Genomic DNA, 24,286 nt, shown 5'->3' with positions numbered 1-24,286 from the left:
GAGTTTTCAGTACTTTGTAAGATGTGTTTTACTTCTTCATTTGCGGCTGTGATAGAGATCTGTACATTACAATTCACTGTCTCACCTTCAACATTTACTGTGGGTTCCTATTCAGTGAGTTTTTTTATTTTTTATTTTAAGCTTTGATGTCTTATTTGCTGAGGTTGTTACACAGCTGCTTGTGAGGAATTAATAAAATCGATTACACAGCACTGAAGATACAAACTGTCACCTACCTTTTTTGTTTCTTTAATCCCCACTGTAAAAATCGTAGTATGAGGTTATCCCAGCACTCTCGTAGGTATATGTTCAGTTGGGCTAAAACAAAACAAAACATGTCAGGACAAGGGGGAATGGCCTCAAGCTCCACCAGGGGAGGTTCAGGCTGGACATCAGGAAAAATTTTTTCACAGAAGGGGTCATTGGGCACTGGAACAGGCTGCCCAGGGAGGTGGTTGAGTCACCTTCCCTGGAGGTGTTCAAGGGACGGTGGACGAAGTGCTGAGGGGCAATGGTTTAGGGAGTGTTTGGAATGGTTGGACTCGGTGACCCAGTGGGTCCCTTCCAACCTAGTGATTCTATGATTCTATGTTTTATGGCCTGAAAGAGCTAGTTGGTATATGACATGGAGGGTGTATCATACATTTGTTGCATTTTGTTTTATTCAGGAAGCACATTACTGAAGGTACGTTAGGGTGTTCGCAGGGGCAGCACCTGAGTGCCTGTGCTTCAGAGCTGTCTTGTACTGATGTGTTAAGGGCCATCTCATACCGATTAGCTGGCTGACAGGCCAAATGAGGCACACCAGTGCTGAATTTATGTGACCTTTCCTTCACGGTGGATAGCAGTTTGGTGTCAGCTCCTAATTTTCATAAATTAGCAGGGACATTTTTGCTCTGAGACTTTCTTCATTGCTAGATTTAATTGCAAATTTTCAGCAAGTTCAGAAGCTTGTAAGGGGAACAAGCAGGTGGATAATGTGATATAAGCTTTGCTGGGAACCTAGGTGAAAGAAATGAAGTACGAAGCAGTTTTCTGGAAATAAGGTAGTTATTACTGACAGCAATTTATAGCATCAGAGTGTGCACTTCTGGCAGTTAACTGTTGCTGTAACCAACACTCGGAAGGTAATAGGAGTCCGGTTATTGCTGAAAACTATTTCTTCATGATTTTTCTTTTGTTTTGTTTTCATTTGGAAAAGGTACAAAGGTCAGAATATAAACATATACACTGTTTTAAAAATGTAAAGGCAGAGCCAAGAAGATTTACGCACTCATTCCGGAAACTCTACTTTATATTTACTTCTGGCTAGGAACTGACATTGTTTAACTTGTGTTCTGCCTTCCAGGGCAAAACAGTTTATAAAGCTGTAAAACTACACGCCCCCCCCCCTTTTTTTTTTTCTTTTTTGGTGAAGGGATGAAATTAGCTTTTGTCTCAATGTTGAAGGTTTTTATGGAGTACCTTTTAGGTAGTAAATTTTTGTTTCCTCTATAAAAATACTTTTTCTTGCACCAATTGCGTATTAGAGAGCCAACAGTTCCAATGTTTTCTAAAGATAACTTCTCTCATAGTAGTTTATATTTGATGTTCGTTTCTGTGTTTATAGAGTGAGGAATCAAATGCACATAACTGATGATACTTTAGGGAGTGGAAAGAAGGTTGAAGTTTTGTAGTCTGTAATTGGAAAGTCACACAAATTCCAGTTAGACTGTGAGATGAAACTCACCACTGGATATAAAATAGTCACTTTTTTCTGTTTGTATCAAAAGGAGATGTAATCATCCTGCTGTTTTCTGTTGGTCATACCCTACATGTTTTATGCAAGTGGTTTGATTTCTAAGTAACCTTGTTTTAATAGCAAAAAGGAGAATTTGGTTCTAAAGCTGTGAAACAAATGGCAGAGGCATGTTAATCAGGACTATTGGCATGTCTGTAAAACTGGATAGCATTCATCTGTAATAGTGCTATAAATTTTAAGGTCGTGGTGCTGTAACACCTACAAGGACTGTGAAACTGTATGCTTTAGAAAATACACACATGTCGATTTTTATAGACTGGACTGATGAAACTTTTATGGTCTATCAAGTTAGTTATAAACACATTTTTAAATGAGTGTATAGGGTGCAATGTAGTAAGTAGGGGCAGCATTTCCATATCCATAAGAGGTACTTAAAAATTGTGCAAAGAAAATTTATTTAACTACTTTGTGGGTCTGGATGAAATCTACAAGACAAAGGAATTTCGACTGAAGGCTAAAGTTTAGTCTTTACTTATCTCATCTTGTCCTTTAAGAGGAAGAATGATCCAGCAATTAAAAACAGGGATCTGAGAGTTAAGACAAATTGGGTTAAATCTCTATCTGTGTCATGGACTTAGAATCATAGAATAGTTTGAGTTGGCAGGAACCTTTAAGGTCATCTGACCCCTCTACAGTGAGCAGGGACATCTTTAACTATATCAGGTTGCTCAGAGCCCTGTCTAACCTGACACTGAATGTTTCCAGGGATGGGTCATCCACCACTTCTCTGGGAAACCTGTTCCAGTGTTTCACTGCCCTCATTGTAAAAAATGTCTTTCTTATATCTAGTCTAAATCTCCATTCTTTTGGTTTAAAACCATTACCCTTTGTCTTATCACAACAGGCCCTGCTAAAAAGTCTGTCCCTATCTTTCTTATAAACCCTCATTTGAGTACTGAAAGGCCACAGTAAGGTCTCTGCAGAAGAACCTTCTCTTCCTCAAGATGAACAACCCCAACTCTCTCAGCTTTCCTTCATAGGAGAGGCGTTACATCTGGCTGATCGTTTTTGTGGCCCTCCCCTGAACCTGCTTCAACAGGTCCATGTCTTTCCTGTGCTGAGGTCTCCCCACCTGGATGCAGTACTCTATATGAGCCTGAGTGAGTGGGAGGGAGCACGAAAAGACAAAGCTGTTTGCCCAGCCAGCAGCTGCCTCAAAAGGGATTGGCTGTTGCAGGAAGTGGAATGTGCTGGAAATGGCTTGGTTAGCTGCATCCTCAACAGCCAGTCCTGCTCCACAAGCACAACCTCACGTGAAGCAAATGCAGAACTGTCTCGTCTACACACTGAAAGGACTGCATTGCTTGATATTCCTAACTCACACCGTCATTTACCAGACTGTTTATACAAAAGAGAGTTTGTGGTTATTAATATGCATTCCTGTCATATAACCATTACAGAATCCCACATTAAACAGTGTGCTTTTCTGGTCACAACTAACATGAAGGTCAGGTATTTAGTCTACGAAGAGTTGTTTTTGGTTTGTGTGGCAACATTTGGGTAGCTGAGGGCTACAGGGGTAGCTTCTGTAAGAAGCTGCCGGAAGCTTCCCCCGTGTCTGACCAAGCCAATGTCAACTGGCTCCAAGACGGACCTGCCGCTGGCCAGGGCCAAGCCACTCGGCATTGGTGGTAGGGCCTCTGTGATAATGTATTTAAGAAGGGGGAAAAGCTGCTGCTGTGGCAGCAGCCAGAGAGAGGAGTGACAATGTGTGAGAGAAACAACTCTGCAGACACCAAGGTTATTGAAGGAGGAGAGGGAGGTGGTGCTCTAGGCACCAGAGCAGAGATTTCCCTGCAGCCTGTGGTGAAGACCATGGTGAGACAGGCTGTTCCTGTGCAGCCCATGGAGGTCCATGGTGGGGCAGATATCCACTTGCATCCTGGATGTATCTACCTGGATGCCGGAGGAAGGCTGTTACCCCCTGGAGAACTCATGCTGGAGTAGGACCTGTGGACCCATGGAAAGAGGAGCCCATGCTAGAGAAGGTTTGCTGACAGCACTTGTGACCCTATGGGGAACCAACCGTGGAGCAGTCTGTTCCTGAAGGACTGTCCACCATGGAAGGGACCCACGCTGGAACAGTTCCTGAAGAACTGCAGCCCATGGGAAGAATTCACGTCGGAGGAGTTCTTTGATGACTGTCTCCTGTGAGAGGGACCCTGCAGTGGAGCAGGGGAAGAATGTGAGGAGAACTCTATCTGAGGAGGAAGGAGTTGGAGAGGCAGTGTGTGATGAACTGACTGAAACTCCCATTCCCCATCTTCCTGCACCACTCTGGGAGAGGAAATAGAGAAAATCAGGTGTAAAGTTGAGCTTGGGGAAGAAGGGAGGGCTGGGTGGAAGGTGTTTTTAAGATTTGGTTTTATTCCTTGTTATCCTACTCTTATTTGATTAATTAAGACATTAAACTAATTTCCCCAAGTTGTTGAAAATAATTTTTAAAAGAAAAATCAGCAGGAGTAATCCTCCTTTTCTAGTAACCTAATGTGGATACCTGAAATAGAAGTTAAAATTAATGGTTACCCAAAGTTTATGGAGTTCAGTATCCTTTAATTTCAGAAACTTTCTGAAATAGTATACATTTTTTTTTTAAATCTGTTTTGAGAAAGCAAGGAATAAATATTAGAAATTCGTAAGTAATTTACAGAAATGGATTTTATTTTTTTTCTGCTAAGGGTATAGTATCAAGGTATAGTATCAAGCACACATATTCCAGTAAGTAGGAAAAGAAACTCTACACTATCTTTGTGAACACTTGAATATCCAGACCACTAGGTCAGAGTCAGGCATCTTATCTGCTTTTTAGCATGCTTGCCTGCACGTTGACTTGGTTTCAGAGAAGAGGTTTCAGTCCTTGCCCTTAGTGATATGGCATGGCCTGGGGAATAAGGCTGTTTTTGGAGGTGTGAGTTGCTAGTCTGACATGTAACCAGTCAAGCAGACTCATCCCTTAGTTTTTGTTTCTTCCTTTTTGATGCAGTCTTGACCTTTTCTGTTTACCTGCTCTAAAAGAAGCAGAATTTCTTGAAAGGCAGTGGAGACTGGGAGAGGACACTAGGCAGGACAAGCAGCCCTTCATCAGACACAGAGTTTCTGACATGTCCCCAAAGCAGAGAGACTGAGCCAGACTCCAACTGCATCTATTTGTCTGCCTTTATTCTGTCTCTTCAGTACCTGAATCTCATGTTATATGCCCAGTTAGGTAACTGTAAATAGACAGCACGAAACAGTGTGTGTCAGATTTCTTGGATGGGCCTAGAGGGAAGGGATCTTTAGGTCATGACCACATACATTTGTTACAATTGATTTTGGCTCTACTTCAGGTGGTGGTGTCGGTATCAACTGTAATTTTGCTGGGGAATCCAAACTGGGAGCACAGTACGTTTGGGTTTTTTGGTCTAAAAAGCCCTCTGATGGAAGACCATTATTTTATGCCAAGAGTTATTTCATTGCCTAATGACTAATCAGCCCATTGGAAAGTTTTGTTATCAAGAGTCATGGAAAATTGGCTCCTGGTAGGAATCTCACAGATAGTTAGTGAAGGAAGTCAGTACAGTGTTCTCAAGCTTTGCTAGCCAGGAACAGAATGAAACAGGATCGAAAGTGATTGTGATGTTGAAGTTTACTTACAACAGATGCAACTTTTCAGATGCTGCCCAGACTGTTGCGCAAAGTGGAGAAGCACCAAAAAATCCAGTGCTGGACACTTCTGAATGTGATCCCAAGTAGTGCAGCCATAAAACATAATGCCATTTACAGTTTTATGTAGTCTCATTGAATGCTTTTAATGCCATTGCAATGTAAGAAGTCAAATGACAGTAGATAAGACTATGTATTTGCAGTTTGACCATCTCTCTGCTTAGAGGCATTGTTCAGATACTACCAGTAATCCCCATTTTACACTAACAAAACAGAAGACGCTGAAGTAAACTGGTATTTGCTGCTTCTTTTGCCACTCCTCACCTCTCTTGTACAAGTCAATTGGTTCAGGACAGAAATGGCATGTCCTATTAACCTGTCCATAAGATCTGTACACGCTCCAGGATCTCTTATGACCTCTGAATTCTCTTAAGAAATGTGGTATTTGGTCTCAAATGCTCCATAATCGAGACACAGGTATTGACTCACTAAGAGGCAGTTTGAAAATAAAGGCTAGATTTATAAAGGGGTTCATGTGACAACATTTGATATCATTATGCACAAATGTTACCTTCAGGGCACAAAAATCTTCACACCAAGTTAGGCAACTGAGCTCTCTGTTCATTCTCTATATGCATTTTATGTAGTCTGGGCTACAATCCTGGCATATGTGGGGAAGAAGTTTTGAGTTGTTGCCATGGAAGAGAAAAACAGTTTGGGATGAGTGCAGGCCTGGAAAAAGAACCTAAACAAAGGCATTATACCATATATATGCTGTTATTTGATGTCATCTCTGTCTTGGCACTGGGACAGTAACACGCAGCAGTGTGGGTGTGTGTTTGATCACGGTCATACAAATACCAGCGGAGTTGTATCAAGAGTGAGTTGAGTACAAGACAAACTGTGCTGTGCTACACTTCATGCTGTGAAGTGCACCGTGTTCTGCATGTTTACATACGTGAGAAGAGGGATAGCTGATGGTGGGGTATCACGTTCCAAAAAGGAGTTAGCCATTCAGAGGAGAATTTCAGGATCAGGATGGTGATCATGGAGATGAGGTCTTTTAGTTTAAAACCATTACCCCTAGTCCTATCACAGCAGGCCCTGCTAACAAATTTTGTTCCCATCTTGCTTATAAGCCCCCTTTAAGTACTGAAAGGCTGCAGTAAAGTCTGTGTGGAGCTGTTTCTTCTCAACGCTAAACAACATCAGCTCTCTCAGCCTTTCTTTGTAGGAGGGGTGATCCAACCCTCTGACCATCTTCATGGCCTTCCTCTGGATCTGCCTCAACACGTCCATGTCTTTCCTGTGCCGAGGACACCAGAAATACTGGACACAGTACTCCAGGTGGGGTCTCATGAGAGTGCAGTAGAGGGGCAGAATCAACTCCCTTGACCTATTGGCCATGCTTCTTTTGATGCAGCTCAGGATACAGTTTGCATTCCAGGCTGTGAGTGCACATTGCTCACATCTAGCTTTTCATTTGCCAGTACCCTGAAGTCTTTCTTGGCAGGGCTGCTCTCATTCCCTTCATCTGCCAGCCAGTATTGATATTGCCCTGACCCAGGTACAGGTATCGCTGTCACCAGGGATTATTTGGTGGTCTTCTACTCCCTTCCTTGACTCATAAAACCATTCATGGTGGTTAACCTGAATCACACCTGAGATCTCTGTAGTTAGTGGATCATCACGCCTGTTTTTTTTTTCTGCAACAGTCTCAATGCCATTCTTCTCATTATATTCAGCAATAATACTTGGGGTTTTGTCTTTATTCTTTTCTTTTTAGAGACTTTGTGCTCTCTGATGAGGTAAAACTCGCAACCTTTCTTTAAAACTAAGTGGGAAAATGTGCTTTGACTCATGAACTGAAAGCTAACAAAATTGTCTATTTTAGTTCTGACCATCTGAGAATGAGTTATCATGAAGACAAGAGAAACTCCCTTTAAGTATGTAATGTTCTTAAAATATGCAAATTTTAAAATACTCATCAAGTCCAGAATCTTATATTTCACCAAGAAGTGAGTAAGCAGGCAGTGCAGATTTTAGATTGCATATATTCATGTACTGCTTCGTCAAGGTACTTTATAGCACAGGTTTCTGCCAAGGTAGTCCTAGGAAGCAGGCAGAAACTTTGTATAAACTCTTTAACTTCAGAAGGTTTTAATGTTGTTTGCCCATGTAGGATTTGTTGTCATAACCTAATGGCAAAGTGACAAAAACATGAATAATAGTAGGAAAGCCTGAGTCTTAAAAGGTTTGAGGCTTTGGGTTAAACACGGGTAGTATGAATGTGTATGGGAGAAAGCCATTATGTTCACAGTTGTTAAACCGTATAAAATAGATGAGATAATTATAAACTCCATACAAAGGTGTACTCCTTTGGAGAAGAATACTGACAGCTATGACATCTTCTCCAACCCACTGCCATCAGCAAGATTGCAACGTATTCCTTTGTAATAAATATAACTTGCAGGTACTGTCAAGAGACAAAAAAACGTAGGCCAAAATTTTATGAAAAAAAGCCTAAAGCACAGTTGTGTAATACTTACGGGAAGCTGTTGGCTACCAGGAATTCAGGAGAACAGATCACTCTTGTAAAATCTTGAGCAGTCTAATTTGCAATTTGACAGAAATATTGATTCAAGTATAGTTGCAAATTATTCTTCATCTTATGAAGTGGTGATCCTGAAGCCTGATAACACAGGAAATGTCAGTTTGGTACTTCTATGGGTGAGCAGCACCACCAAACTGATTTGGACATTGCTAGTAGAGCTTTGGCAGAATGACCATTTTCTCCCATTCTGACTGGGAACATGCCTGCATTAGTAAATATGCTTCAGGCAGCAAAATTAGAAAGCAGAAAAGAACATGAAATTGGATCTAAACGCCTACGCTGCAGTGTTAGAAAGCAAATAACCATAATATTCTTAAAATAGCTTATGAAATTTGAAGTGGAAAGAAGCCATTTACAGATGGTGAAAAGATAAAAGCATTACTGACATTTTGTGTCAGATGGGGTTTAGTAGCAATTGTGAACTATTCTATGGCGACAGCAGAATATTCCTTGGAGATACTAATGAATTGCTTAGCAAAGAGGGCTGTTACTGCAAGTGGTGTTGGGCAGTATTAAAAACAGAATCAAATCCCCCCAGCCCACTTTGCCGTAGTTTGGTAAAATGTAAAAGACAGAGGGTGGAAGCAAAATGGTATCTATAGGTGGTGAGCAAGCAGAAGCAGTGCGCCAGGTCATGAGTTCTGACTGTGGGAAGGCTTGGGTCCTCATACCTCAGGCACATCCCAGGAAGCCTGGCCTCCCTCATACATTTATTCCATTGATATTTTTAGGTTCAATTTCATATTCCCTTTCTGATTTTGAGTTGTATTGTCTCTCAATGGGTAGAACTCTTCTCATATAAACACGATTAGTTTTCATCATTTGTACTGGGTGATGTAGAGTTAAGAGCAGGAAGTACTCCAAGCCAGCACTTCCGCACAGGTACATGTCTTTGTCTTGTGCCTAGATAAGCTCTAGCACCAATTAACTTGTTGCACTCCCTGGTATAACCAAGGATTATAAATATTGCTGTGAATGATTTTTTTTTCCCCATCTCTTAGCTAGATGACTGATTACTTTTAATGAGATAATGACTAAGTGTGCTGGTCATAAGCAGTAATGAGGATTAACTTCTAAGGAGAAACATGCAATGTGGGCATGTGGCACTGTGTAACAAAATGCACATTTAAGATAGAAAAACTCAATACAGCAACATCTTTGCTTAATATTGTTATGTCCTAACATGGGACATTGATCTGAAAGAAGTGTTAGGTTTAAAAATTAAAAAAAAAAAAAAAAGCTGAAATCTCAAATGAGCTGCTTGGGTGAGAAAAGTAAAGATGCTCTTCAGGAGCAGCACTTCATTCCCATTAATAGGGTGTGACAGCCCTTTTCACTGTATTGGGTCATTGGTCCAACATATGAGACAAGCATTTAATCTTTTTATTTTCAGTGTTAGTAATTACATACAGCATCAATTATTCGTAAGAGCTGAAATCTCTTAACTGATAAAGTGGGAAAGATTTCTTTGCCTCTCTTTCAAGGTTTGTGTTATGACGTTAAATAACCAGCCAACTTGAGGCATAATGACTGGCTGTATGTACATGTCAGAATGTGGCCATGAAAGTGTGCTGCTTCATAGTAGTAGGTTAAAAACAAATATAGTTAACATGAACACTAATTATAACCTGGAAATAATATCAAAGTCCTGAAATAATAGATTATATGTTTATTAAATGCTTTCATGGACTCCATTTATAACATTGGTACCAGGAAACTAGAATAGTGACGCGTGTAAATGGATACACAGAGTTTTCACCTCCAGCAAAGCACAACCTGAGGTACTTATCCACATGCTTAATTCATGTTCATGTGTGGTGACATCTTAATAATCAGTGAATTAATTTATAAAAAAAATGCTACTGAGCTTTTTTGATGTGAGTCATGCAGTCAAGTTTTGGGTTTTGAAGAAATAATTTGTGGCTTGTTGCTGGGTAGTCGTCAGACAGAGGTGAGGTCAGAAAGTTTGCTACTTCAAACCAAAACCAAACAACAACTTGTGTGTATCACCTGGGAGATATACATATTAGTATGTGGAATGAAATACATAAAGAAGAGTAGCTTTCTTCTGTGCTGTTTTTGGCAGCCTTTTTTCAGGATAGTTTATGTACTTGTAAGAATAAAATAGGTCACTGAGATTCTTCCATCTCATCTTCCTCTGAAAGTTATCCTAAGAGACCATAGAATCCTGTGCAGCCTTTCGAAGTGCACAGTGCTGGGTTTGGAAAGGTGCAGTCCTAGTGTACTAGCTCATAATTCAGGAAATATGAGCTCCAGAGCTAAGTCACAAGGAACACAAGACAATTATCCAGTGTAGTTTTCAAATTACTGTGATTATAAGTCTCTCTCAACTTTCTTTAGAAACTATTCTACAGTGAAATGGAACTCCTTTTCCAGACGGAAAAATGAACAAAAGTCATCTGTAGAGACATTAAAATCTTGAAATTCAGTTTTGACTAACTGCATTTAGGACTGTGACCTCTTGTAAAATTAGTTTGTGCATAATATAAAAAATGGGGATTACAGGATATTCTGATTTCTGTATATTTTTTATTTTACAGTTGTTTTGATGTCTTCAGAGATAGGAATGATTATGTATATATTTGCTATGGTACACATGGTTTTAGGATCTGTACATATAATTTTTAACTAAAAAGAAAAAAATCTTAAGGCATCCTATTTGATGTAGCTATTTTCTTTCACCAGCATCTACTTTTCTTGCAACAGCCAAATTATTCTCTCACTTTTTCTATCAGTAGCACGTAAATACTGCCACTGTAGCATCGTTTCTTCCTTATCTTGGATTTCTCAGTCTCTGTCTGTGGGACTCCCTGAAAGCATGTGTTACTTCATGTCTCACTGCCTGCATTCTGCCTGTACGTATGCATTCTGCCTGCTTGGGTACATAGCAGCTGTGGCTCCTTAGGAAACACACTCTTCTAAAAGCACCTACTTGTGATGCCTTCCAGGAATGCACCCTTCTTTGCATGGAGCCAGATCCCTCTGCATGCAGATCCCACCCTCTGAAGGGCTGTGGGTTTACCTCCCCATGGAAAATCAGTGTGTTGGAATGGACTTAAGATCCTCCTGAGTTGTTAAGGTTTGTTTATTGGGAAATATGGCGGCAGTGTTACTGGCTAACCTTTTAGGCTCCTTGGCTGAGTGTTACGGTGGACACCTGTGTGGCTGTGATTTACCTTTTCTTTGTGTGTGAAGGCTATGCCTGCGTGCTTTTCTTGAATTTAATAATAATAAAATTTATCTTATGCATTTAATCATTAAAATATTACTGTTGCTGTTAAATTTCCAGAAATTGAAACACATTTAAAAAGCTGTTCTCTATCTGACTACTGTATTGCAAGGGCTGTTTGTTTGTCTTCTGAATAACAGTTGCATATTCCCTGGTCTCATCCCCTTTCCTCACAGTCGTCATGGCCTTTCACAGAGAAAAGATGAGAGGCATTCTCTATAGACCTGACAACTCCCTCCTTTGTCAGAGTAATTTCTTCAAACTGTCAGTGAATGTAACAACAAAAGTCTGAAAACTAGAAGGAAGAATAGCTAGCTCTTCAGAGCAAAGCAAACCGTTTCTGAAGCTATTAGAACTGTAACAATTTTCTTAAGGAATATAGAGAGCTATACTGTATAGTTTTATTCCATAATTTATGTAATTTCATTTAACTTTTAACAGCTTGATTTTATTATCTTCCAAAATCTGTATGCTAGTCCTATTCAGTGATTCTAAGCAAGAAAAGACAGTATACCTTGACCTTAGGTATGGTATCGACTGTAAATGCAGTCAGCAATTTTCCATTGGTAAATTATCCGTAGTGGATAGTCTGTTGCATTGTGGTTGTGGATTACCTGAGCCACTGCTACCTGCACTGGTACTGCTGCACAAAGCTGAGCTGCTCTTGGAGCCAGCTCCGGTGCTGCTCCATAGCTGCGTGTGTGTGGAGCACTCGGGTACCCCACGATATGCCTGCAAAATTTGGCACACCGAGGCATCTGGCTGCAGTTAGTTTCATGAAGATGGTCTTGTTAGTTGTGGCTCAGCAGCAGCTGCGTTGGACCTCCAGCAGCGCTGGAAAGGGCGTATGTGCAGGTGTGGGAACTGGCTTTGGAGGCTCCCATAGGGAAGAGCATGCAAGGTGGTGGCAGTGGTGTTGCTTGTCCTGCCTTCCAGGACATTCTATGAGGTCTTATTAGTGCAAAGGTACATTAGCGTAATGGTATTATCATATGTCTGGTTCACCTGGAAGTGCTCCAAAATAATCATTCTGACTGGAACAATGTTGAACTAAAATTAAAGTTTCCTGTGATGAAGGAACATTAGAATGGCCCCAAATTATTGCTGTTATTATTATCCATGGTGTCCCAATGTATTGTTATCCCACAGGTAATGGGAAGTTAATTGTATTTCACCCATTTGGGACCTCAAAACATAAGTCTGACTAAAGCATGTATTTTAGAAAGGCATTCATTTAGATTTGATTTTTCTCTTGTTCTGATTAGCTCATTCTAATTAATAATCTGTTTATGAAAGGAAACAAGCTAATGATAATTTGCATAATATAGAAATGTGACTAATATAGGTGTAATTCAAAATATTTCTGAAAGTTGCTGGACCTCTAAGCAACTGCTAAGCCTACAACTGAAAAGGTGGATCCTGTGGCACCCGTGATGCTCATCAGTTGAAACTTGGCCTGGGATTTTGAGATACATGATGAAAAATAATGTGTGAACCAGGAATAACTCTTCTGAAATCACTAGGGTTAGACAATATAAAATGTCATGTGTTGAGAGCAGGTTCTCAGTTTCTTGTTGCAATCTGAGCTGTGTTTAACCCACTGACCTCGATGAGGTTCTTGAAAGTTTTAACAGTGTTTTTTGCACTCAATGGGATAGAAAAAGTTGTATGATTTGGCTGTGACTTTTGTTTCATAGCCTCACTTGGGGCAGTTGAGTCTTCCACCCTAGGAATATCTGCTGTGGTGCAGATATATCTTTATATTTTTAAGATATATTAGTGGTATACCTGCCATGTAAATAGAGCTGTTTTTTGGGGGCTGTGGGCTGCCAAATTTGAGGGCTTTAAACATGCAATAGCCATATACAATTTTTCTTTGGTTGGTTGGGATTTTTAAGAGCATTTCACCCTTTGCCCTATGAAGAAATTACAGTGGCTAATTGAAAGTGGGGCTTGTGGAAAGTGTTCTAATTTTACTAATACTGAAGATTAATCACTAATTTCCTGCCAGCCCTTGTCACTCAAAGTGGGCATTTTGATTTTGTGGTTTTTGCTCTGAAAGAGCATTGCCTTGAGTGGCCTGAGCAGTCTCCTGATAGCCTCCATCCACCAGAGTGGCTGCAGGGAGCTGGGTGTGCTCACGCTGGCTTGGGCACACATGGGTTCCCCATGTGCTGTACAGCATAGCCCAGGGTTGTGTATTTGCCTGGTCTACAGACCTGCAGAAGGCTCCAGTTTACAGGTCTGGTGGTCAGAGCGCTTGAGCGCGTCCATAGCAGCCCCTGATTAGCAGAACTTCTTGTTCAATCCTGGGCTGACAGTCCCTGAGTTCTTAGGAAGGCTGCATGTCTAATGTCTGCAACGTGTTTAGCCTCTTATTCCAGGTGACATTAATGGCACAAGAATCTCTGACAGTTTCTAAAGCAAACCCGACTTTGAGCGCTTTAAACTGTGAGTCTGCAAAAATGGACAGCTCGAACTATCAAAACAAGTTAACTATGTAGAGGATGCTCAGCTAGAGATCCTTCTTTAGCATTACCTTCAGAGTCTTGGTGCTCTGTAGACAACCCCGTAGACCCCATTTCCTTCTCTACTTAAAAAATTATGCTGCTTCTGTGGTCTGTTTCACAGCGCTGTTTTCATACCTGCTTAATGCTTGGGAAGATCAGTATGAGAGGTGAAGTACAGTGGGGAAAGGAGCAATGGTTATATAGTTGTGAGTGATGGAAAAAATTTTAGTGCATGCTTTGTGTAGTTTGGTGTTGTTTTCACAGCCTATGTTCTTGGTAAATAGATGTATTAAAACACTTCAGCCTCTTTTGATCATTTATGAATAATTCTGTTTATTTACTTGATCTGTATTGCCAAAATATTTTAAAAACTGTACTATCACTGTCTACAACTGCCTGAAAGAGTTGGAGCGAGGTGGGTGTTGGTCTTTTCTCCCAAGTTACAAGTGGTAGAATGAGAGGAAACGGCCTCAAGTTATGCCTGGGGAGGTTTAAATTTGATATTAGGGAAAATTTGTTCACGGCATGGGTTATCAGACATCAGCACAGGCTGCCAAGGGAAGTGGTTGACTCACTGTCCCTGGAGCTGTTTGAAAGATAGGTAGACAAGGTACTCAGAGATATGGTTTAGTAGTAGACAGATATGGTTGGACTTCATGATCTCAAAGGTTTTTTCCAACCAAACAATTCTAGGATTCCATTGGTTATCTGAGCAAGGACTTGCAAACATGAATTTCAGCTGCTAGCAGGTAACATTTTAGATGGCGGAATTCTCTCTTACATAGCACTAACAGCAAAACAACTGTAATGTGTCATGTAAGGATCAACAGCTTGCACAGTTTCAAATGATTATTTAATGAAAACTTCATCAGGATACAGACTCTTGTAATTTCTCTTCCACCTGCCCCCTTTACTTATTTTCCCCCATGTAAGTTTGTAACAGATTTTGGTTGGGACAAACTAGAACATGAAGAATCATGTTGAATACTGGAGTGACGCTGTGCACTTAAACAGGATCTTGCGTGTGCTGTAGTATATTACTCAGTTGTGGTGCAGCACCCTTTCTCTTGCTGTAAAAAAAGATCAAATGTCACTGTCTGAATTTATCTGCATGCCAGTTTACCCTTTATTGGGTAAAATGCCGGGATTTTGCAATGACAAGTTTTTGCAATCCATGTTTCTCGTTCCTTTTGTATTTTGCACAAGTCTAGGGGGGTGGGTATGGCTGTAAGTTACTGTAAGCAGTTTTTTACTAGCAAATTGTTTTATGGAATCATTCTGAGCAACTTATCTTCAGCACAATGTCACTATAACCTTTAACATAAAGTGTATTTCTGCTGTAGAGTTAACTTCAATAGCCACAAGGGTATTGCCTCAAGCCCGTTCATTTCCCTGCTGACTTTACCCTCGCTGGAATATTGTGGTGCCACGAACTGGCCTCTCTCAGCAGTGTTGCAGGTGGGGTGTTGTCATGGAAGGGGTGGCCCTCTGACAAGTCTGCCTGGGTTAGGTAGGGAGCAGTCCTCGGGCAGCCTACAGAACAGCCAGCTGCTTTCTGCTGTGCCTACAGGCAGGCACTGAAAGTCTTGAGAAGCCGCTTGTGGCTGTGGCTGGAAGGAGAGGGTCGAGAGGTGTTGAGGAGCGGCTGCAGCAGCAGGGTGGGAAGCACTGTAGCCAGATGTGCTTCTTGTGCCTGCACATAGCTTAGAGTTTGAACCCATAGATGGAAATGCAATATCTATGCGGCCTGTGAGTGGATTTTCAAAACTGCCCTCACAGTGAAACCTGGAGGCCAAGGCTGTCTCTTGGTATGGTACTCTCTGGGTGCTGCTTTCACCTGAGCCTTCTCAATCACAACAGTCATCCCCATCCAGACTTAGGAGTCAGCCTTAGCCCAAAACAGCAAGGACAGTGGCTGAAAAGAGATATCCAGGGAAGATGATAGGCACGAGTAAAGCAACTAGTGCTTCTTCACTGGAAATTTCTGTTGCTCCTGATGCTCTGTGGGTCCAGGAAGAGCATTTAATATTCGTCCTTGAATATTTCTTCCATCAATTGTGTCCATTTGTTTCTGAGCCAAGACTTTCACCTCCTGACATGTTTGAAAGACAGTATTTTTTTTACAGCTCCAGCAAAATGCTTCCTAGATTCTCTTTTGTGCACCTCACTGTGCTTATCCTGCCCGCCAGTGACCTGGCTGACCATGCATCTACTTTGTAGTGAAAATCCTAGCTAAATTTCTGTATGACTGATGATTCTCTGAGACCTTCTTGTAAGACTACACTTAGTCTTTCTGGGCAACAAAAGTATATTGCAGTTTGCCTCAAGGGAAATAGTGAGTAGTTCAGCTTGCTCCTTAACAAAGAACTGTGGGTGCTGCTTCTAAGTCTCCCAGTAACACATTTGGATGACCTCATGAAAGCCCAGTCTGGGAAGGAAGGCTTTGCCTGGTTGCAGCTCAAAAACTTGATTATTCTCATGAGCTCAAAACCTGTTGCTTATCAAGGTTCTGACATTCTTGCTATTTTTAATTCCCTGCCTCCCCACCTTATTTTCCTAACAGTAAATGACTTGTAAAAATTTATTGCAAAATGAATTAAGCTCCCTGCAGCCAAATAAGAGACTGAATTTGGAAGTGTGTAGCTGGAAGGAGGTGGAAAAGGACCTGTATCTGACAGTCCCAGTAACTTCTTTCAGAGACAAGTAGTATCCAAATTATGGTAGTTTTGTGTTAGATACCATTTTTTTGCGTTGTTAAAATGTGCTGAAGTGGCTGTCTAGAGGAGTTAAATCTTCAAATCTACAGATGATGTACAGAACTGACAGCCACAGCAACATACCCTCCCTGACTTTGGGGAAAGCTTTTGAATAGGAGCAAAGCACTGTTTCATAGTTTCTTCTTAGAAATATGTCAGATTCCACATACTATTTTTTTTTAATGTGAGCACATTTGCTGAAAACTGCTGCTGATTTACACACTGGAGGTTACAGCTCAGCCATCTGATGGTGACATTTATGACTGGTGTACTGAAATTAATTTGGTCCATAAATCTAGAAACAAAACAGAAAGAAGCAATCCCCTGTATTAGAAAACAGTAGTTGCATAAAATATGATGTCCGCTCTAATAAAAAATATGTGTCTAAATTTCTTGTCTTGGGGTGAAAGTTGGGATGAATTTGAATTCACATTTGAAAATAACTTACTGGTTATGTTACTCTCTTATTTATTTGTACATGAGCTTGGGATTTGTGATAACTTATTCACCAGGGGTTTCCTTGCTCATGACCAGCACTCTGAACTACTGCACTCAGGTTTCCCAGTGTATTTCTTGCTGCTTGGACCTGTCACTCCTCTGTATGCCTGCACAAACCATCTGCAACCATGGTTGAGAAATTGTAGCTTTGCTCTGTTATTTTTTCTCCCTAAAGGAATAAAAAGTCAGTTTGCATCTCAAGCTCTTGCTGTCTCTTCTGTTTTCTCAGCTGTTTTTTTTCCTCTTTATCTTGGCTTAGATGTTCAAGAAAAAATGCATAACTCCCATGTAAAATTAAGTGAGATAAAATAAAAAAAAAAGTTCAATATTTTTCAATTCCATGTAAACATTCAGAGCAATTTTTAGGGTTGAATATTAATAAGCACTGTAAGGGCATAAATTTTTAATGTAGCTGCTGCCCACGTTTGAAATTAGGTCATTCATATTTTCTTCTTACTGTTTATTCCAGCAGCTAATGTATCATATGAAAGTGGAGTTCAAGACTAGTGTTTCTTATTAATTAGAAGCAGACTGAAGGTTGTATTTAGAAGACAAAACATAAAATTGTATTTCTTTACTTATTTTATCTCTAGTAGGTCTTGAAAAAGCTGGTAAACCTGGAAATGAATTTGAGGCAAAACTGTGTTTTAAGATGTATTTTGCGATCTCTCCCAGTTGGAAAAAAGACAGGAGTCCGATTCCAAATGTTTGGCAGCACATAGCTAGAGATGTGCCAAGATGACACTAGAAAACAGTGACTTGCACTGCAAAACTGGGGTTTGGGCAGGGGCTGGCATTGTTACTGACTTACTCAAGGAGTTTTAAAGGTTAGTGAAAGCAAAAGTTGATCTTTCAGACTGGATTGCAATGAGTCTTTTTCTCTATAGGCGTGTCTGTGTTGACAGATTTCTAATAGGTATATTTTGTAAAAAGTAAAATTAGTTATTTTACATATTTTTCTTTTTTTAAATCCATGCTTGTGTCATTTTTTGCAAGATGCCAATTTCTGTGCTCTCAGTAAATAATGGAAATGCAGATCTAATTGTTTCACAGCCAGTGATGAACAGCAACAAGTAACAGTAACTCTTAAGAAGCTGAAAATGGTCTTGAAAGCTTGCTAGTTACTGTCTAACATATCACTTGAAAAGCTGCTTAAAAGTTGAACTGTGTATGAAGTTAACATGGGTTTCTAAAAAGATTAAAAAATGATGGTTAATGGATTTTTGTAGCTGTTGCCCTTTGAATCGAGTATAATGTTGTGTTTAAAGTGTGTTAGACTATTGCAAAAGTAATCTAATGGAAATCTTCTGATTTCTTTCAGCTCCAGTGATAAATCGATTCACCAGACGGGCATCAGGTAAGTTGGATAAAGTTGCATGTTTCATTGGTCTACGTAACAGTTGAAACATAATACCGATGGTGGTTGTCATGTAAGGCGCTAATCAGATTTCTATGACGACTACTGATTTAGCTTAACCTCAAACCCGTTACGTGGTTTACTGAAGAATGTAGCCAAGGTTTCAGGTTGCAGAACTTGCATGAAGTCTTCTTGTTGCTGTGGAATTTCTGAAAAACCTAAGTTTTTCTTTTTTGTCCTTTGAAGAAAATAATCTTAGTCCTAACAGAACGGCACTTAAAAAGCAAGACCTGACTGTAATCTGATGTGGGGTTGTCTTGTTTACTTCATAGACAGCCTGAAACAGCCATTTGGTGGTCGCCTATGGTCAGAAAATGTACAACTGCGTATAAGTTTCCCAGTGTTCTTCAAACTGAGCTGCTCTGTGTACATGATGCGTTGTTCTGCTGTGAAGAGCTGGCAAGTCAGGTCCTAGCAACAGCATTGCTGTGGTGGGGTGTTGTGCTAGGGATGCTCCTGCCTAGCTTGGTGCCGATTTGTGTATTCTGCAAGTTAACGTGGTTCGTGCTGGCTCAGAAGGTTATTTACCTTATTGTGTTGCGTGTAATAGATCCCTCCAAATTATGTATCACTTAAAATGAAGATCTGTGGCCTCTACTTATTGTTCTGCCATATCATAGCCCTTAAGTGTAATTTTGAGGGCTTTTTCTCTGGAAGCATGAGGCCCAGAACCTAACTCTGACTTATTTGAAATACTATGAATCTGCAAGTGGGGTGTAAAAGCCAACACTAACTGTGGTGCAACTAATGACTGACTGGTAGGAGTCAGCAGAGCAGATAGCAGCTGCTCCTAGTCATCTCAGTACACAAAGTTTAAAATCTATGAAATGCGTTCTGTTTTCAACTGCAGATCATTTTTAGTAAATTTAATAAAGTTTGTATTCTGTAATGCAGTAAGTCTATCCAGACTTCTAATTTTGCTAGTTACAACCACAGTCAATACAAAGATTTTAGTGGAGATCTACAGGATTACTAAGGAAGCATATAGAGAAATGGATGTTTACATTTGCAGGATTGGTGCATAGCATATGTAGCATAATGTAAGAAAGTGTAATGAATTGCAAGTATTCTCATGTTTTAAGTATTGATAATATTTCATGAGGTACTGTAGCATGAAATGAAAGTAATGATTCGTTAACTATCTCTCAGTAACAGAGAGCAGGGCTTTATGCAAATTACATAGCATGTTTTAAGTAAAGTTTTACTGTGACTGATTGATAGCTGACTTTAATGAATGCAATCCTTATAACAGATGTGTGAGAAGCTTTTGCATTTCATTAGGAGAGTTTGATTGTTTGAAAAGCTAATGCTTAAGGAAAAAAAACCACAGTTATTTTTAATGTTCCTTTAAAAGGAAAGTAAAAACATGTCAGAAGCCTGAAGGTTTTGTAGTTATTGGGGAAATAGTTTCTATGGACAATTAATATTTTGTGTGTTTTGGTCTTGTTATGGAAAGATAAAATAGAATTATCTTATTCATAATAATGAGTTAAGTGTGGTCCAGATGAAATTATGTAAATAATTTCAAGCTAGAACAAGGTAATACTGCAATCTACTGTAGCTTCTACTTTATTACGTTTCTGGCAGCTTTAATAGTCACCTTAATTATTTTTCAAACAAGCCATGAATGCTGACAGTTCTTTCTTTTCTTAAATAATAAATGACTACTGGAGAGGTACAGTACAAATGATCTTTAAGGTCCCTTCCAACCCAAACCACTCTATGGTTTAAGAAACTTGATTGATAAAAATAACATTAAAACTATGAAACGGGTGATGCTGTTAATGCTACATTTTACAGGGATGTTTGCAGTTCAAACCATATTTTTAGGTACTTTTTTTTAATTGAACAGTTGTTTGGGTGCATTAAGGTAGTCAAGATACCTTGCAAGTGGAACAGCCAGATATTAGCTGTCTTTTTATGCTTGATAGCTTAATAGCATTCTGAAATTGAAGTCAGTTTTCATGTTTATGTAATGAGAGGCTGACCGAACGAAACAGGGTTTTTCTCAAATATGGATTTATCTTAGTTTTAGGCTATTTAGCTAAGAGCGATTTTAGAGTTTGAAGCATGCAAGATTGTTGTTTCTTGAGTGGTTTTGAAGATTTGCTTCTGATAAACTCTACTCCAAGTTAATGACGAGTGTTTGGAGAGTTAGCTGTAGCATGTGGTTTCTAGTGATACTGCAGGCTGATTCTGAGAGAGTGATTTTTGGGTCCGGGCCTTTGTCACACCTCTGCCTCTAGGTTGTCTCTACTTCCCTTGCATAGAGCTAGGACTTGTGCTGCCTGAAGGTGCATTGATTGAAAGAAAACAGAAATACGGGAGGTTGTGGTGTTTTGGTTTTCACCGAGTCTCCATCTAACCTGTGCCGTGGCTCCCAATAACTACATCTGAAAGAGGGGCAGTAGTGACTGCCTTTTGCCAGGAGTGGGATGGAGAAAGAGCTGAACTCCTGACACCAATTGAGGCATAACATCCAGTGATACCCACAGCGAAAGCTCCTAGATTATTCTGCTAAAGCTGCTTTTTGAGCTCTTCTGATCATAAGCAGGGAAAAGCCAAGACATGACACATATTTCTTCACAAAGAACAATAATTCTCTACAGTGAATGTCTTGATTTTGATGTTTCTGTTATTCTTTCGATAATGCCTAGTATTTTATTTGGTGGCATAAGATATAGTTATTTTTCCTAACTGAGCCAGAAATTAAGCAGCTGGAGTTTAATTGCTGAAGCACCTGCTGAAAAACAGTATAGTAAGGCATTTATTATTTAACAGCTGTTCCTGTTAACATGCTGTGAATGTATTAATGTACTGTCATTGGTATGTAGAGGATAAAGGCACAAGTAAACTAGGATCAATTAATTGTTCTTGAATTTCAATTATTAAAATTTATCGACCTACCTTATTTAGTATCTTTTCTGTCTGTTTACACATATGTCTGTGTTTATGCAATGTGGGCTTTGTGCATATAATACACGTATACCATAGTGCTGATGACATAGCTACTTATGGGCCAGTTAATAATGCACTCCGGTGTTCTAGGCTATGCACAAAGAATAACAGATATCGTAGTCTTAGTGCAGTTTAGCAAGTAGAGGAGATTAAAACTACTTTACAGAGCTAGAATGAACAATGAGACAGCTGCAAGTAGTTAATCCTTATTTTTTCTTTTAAAATCTGGTGGGACTGAGATGAAGAGAAATGAGGAAAGACTGTTGAGGCAATCAAGAGACTTGGATGGCAACAAAGAGGAGCATGGAGGTAGAAACAGCATGAAGTGGAAGAAAAAGCTGTGGGTATGCTCATGAGGTGAAAAATGAGTGGAAATTCCTGAACAAGCAGAGGTAGCCTAGAAGTGCATTTTCTGAATATACACAGATACTTTCTTGCTATGGATGAGATTAGAATTCATCTGAGTATGAGATACCTGGAGATGGAAAGCTAATGTGTTTCTGTATGTTAACAAAAGGATTGGGTCCCTGCTTTTCAGTATTCTGACGGATACATAAACAAGTAAATTATTTCATTAAATACTGGCAGGAAATTAGAGTAATGCAACAAAACAAACCATCATGGATTTGCTATAGAATGAACTTGAATGGTATCTATTGAGTATAAATTAATGGAGGCAATTTATACCCATTTGCTATTATTATATACAAATGTATAGTATATTAAGAAATAGAATCATAGAATCGCTTGGTTGGAAAAAACCTTTGAGATCATCAACTCCAACCTTACCTATCCACTACTAAACCGTATCCCTGAGTACTTCATCTACCCATCTTTTCAATACCTTCAGGGATGGTGACTCAACAACCTCCCTGGGCAGCCTGTTCCAGTGCCCGATAACTCCTTCAATGAAGAAATGTTTTCTGGTGTCTAATCTTCACAGGTGCAACTTGTGGCCATTCCCTCTAGTTCTGTCACCAATCACTTGGGAGAAGAGACCAACACCCACCTCTCTACAACCTCCTTTCAGGTAGTTGTAGACAGTGATAAGGTCTCCTCTCAGCCTCCTCTTCTCCAGGCTAAACAGCCCCGGTTTCCTCAGCCACTCCTCATAAAGCTTGTTCTCCAGCCCCTTGACCAGCTTCATTGCCCTTCTCTGGACACACTCCAGAACCTCTATGTTGTTCTTGTAGTGAGAAGCTCAAAACCGAACACAGTATTCGAGGTCTGGCCTCACAAGTGCCGAGTACAAGGGCAGAATCACTTCCCTGGTCCTGCTGGCCACACTGTTTCTGATACAAGCCAAGATGCCATTGGCCTTTTTGGCCACCTGGACATGCTGCTGGCTCATATTCATCCGCTGTCAATCAACACCCCCAGGTCCTTCTCTGCTGGGCAGCTTTCCAGCCATGCTACTCCAAGCCTGTAGCGCTGCACGGGGTTGTTGTGCTCGACACGCAGGGCTCTGCAACTGGCCTTGTTGAACCTCATCCCATTGGCCTCAGCCAATCAGTCCAGCCTGTTCAGATCCCTTTGCAGAGCCTCTCTACCCTCAAGCACGTGGACCGTTCCTCCCAGCTCAGTGTCATCAACGAACTTACTAAGGATACAGTCAATCCCCTCATCCAGATCATTGATAACAGATATTGAACAGAACTGGACCAAACACTGAGCCCTGGGGACACCACTAGTGAGCAGCCTCCAACTGGATTTAACTCCCTTTACCACCACTCTTTGGGCACAACCATCCATCCAGCTTTTAACTCAGCAGAGGATATATCTGTCCATGCTGGTTGAAGCCAGTTTCTCAAGCAGAATACGGTGAGAAATGGTGTCAAAGGCTTTACTGAAGTCCAGACACATTATATGCACAGCCTTTGCCTCATCCATTAAGTTGGTAACCTTGTCATAGAAGAACAGGTTAGTCAAGCACGACCTGCCTTTCATAAACCCCTGCTGATTCAGCCTGATCACTTGATTGTCCTGTATGTGCTGTGTGATAGCACTCAAGATGACCTGCTCCGTGACCTTCCCTGGCACCGGAGTTCCCTGGATCCTCTCGCTAACCCTTCTTGTAAATGGGTGTTACAGTTGCTAACCTCCAGCCAATAGATAATGGTCTATAAAGTTACTTCAGTTCTGTATGTGCTTAAGCTTCTGAAAAAGTGAAGAGAACCCAACTGAGGTTGCTGTAGGTTAGCCTGCTCATGCTAAGAATAACTGATAGGCTCAAGGGCATCTGTGGAGCATGTCTTATAAACAACAGAGATAACTTCCACATTCCTCTCCCACAGACAATATCACCATTTTCATCCTGTGAAAAGGAAATAAATGGAGTTTTAAATGTTGTTCTTTCAACCAAATGAGAAAGAGAAATAGCTTTATTTATTTGCCAGCTTCTGCACAAAGCTCTAAAAAAGTCTAATTTAAACATAGTCAACAGAGTCCATTAGCACTGAACCTCTAGAGAATAGTTGGCTTAGCTTTATCTGGAGTAAACTTGCCATCCGGGAGATACCACTGTTGTGGAAAGAACAGAAGGAAGCAGAGAAGGCAAAACTTTTCAGGCTTCTTTACCGTGGATGCCAGTAAGAACCTCTGCTGTGAAAAGAGAGAAACACATTAGAAGTAAATTAATGCTTACATTATACACCTACTGCATCAGCCATCAACCTAAGCGAGAAAGAGAGAATCTCACATAATACTAGAGGAGATCTCTGTGCAACAAGTATTATTCCTTTTTTTTCTACTTTGAAACTTTTTTTTTATTTGCAGTTGTTGAAATTGGAAATATTTTTTGCCTTTGCACACACTGCTAAGAACTGTCACTTATAGGTGCT

At 40.3% G+C, this 24,286-nt stretch overlaps 1 protein-coding gene across 1 annotated transcript in view; it reads left to right on the top strand.

Moving 5' to 3' along the window:
* The window catches only part of PRKAR2B (protein kinase cAMP-dependent type II regulatory subunit beta), a 94,347-nt gene that overhangs the window by 12,880 nt on the left and 57,181 nt on the right, over window positions 1-24,286 (top strand). The window contains exon 2 of the mRNA XM_054050221.1: window positions 18,393-18,428. Within this exon, the coding sequence (XP_053906196.1) occupies window positions 18,393-18,428 (36 nt within the window). The remainder of the gene's footprint in view (window positions 1-18,392; window positions 18,429-24,286) is intronic.

The sequence above is a fragment of the Cuculus canorus genome, chromosome 1, assembly GCF_017976375.1.
Source record: "Cuculus canorus isolate bCucCan1 chromosome 1, bCucCan1.pri, whole genome shotgun sequence".
Classification (NCBI taxonomy): Eukaryota; Metazoa; Chordata; class Aves; order Cuculiformes; family Cuculidae; genus Cuculus; species Cuculus canorus.
This window is presented reverse-complemented; position numbering and strand designations above follow the sequence as displayed.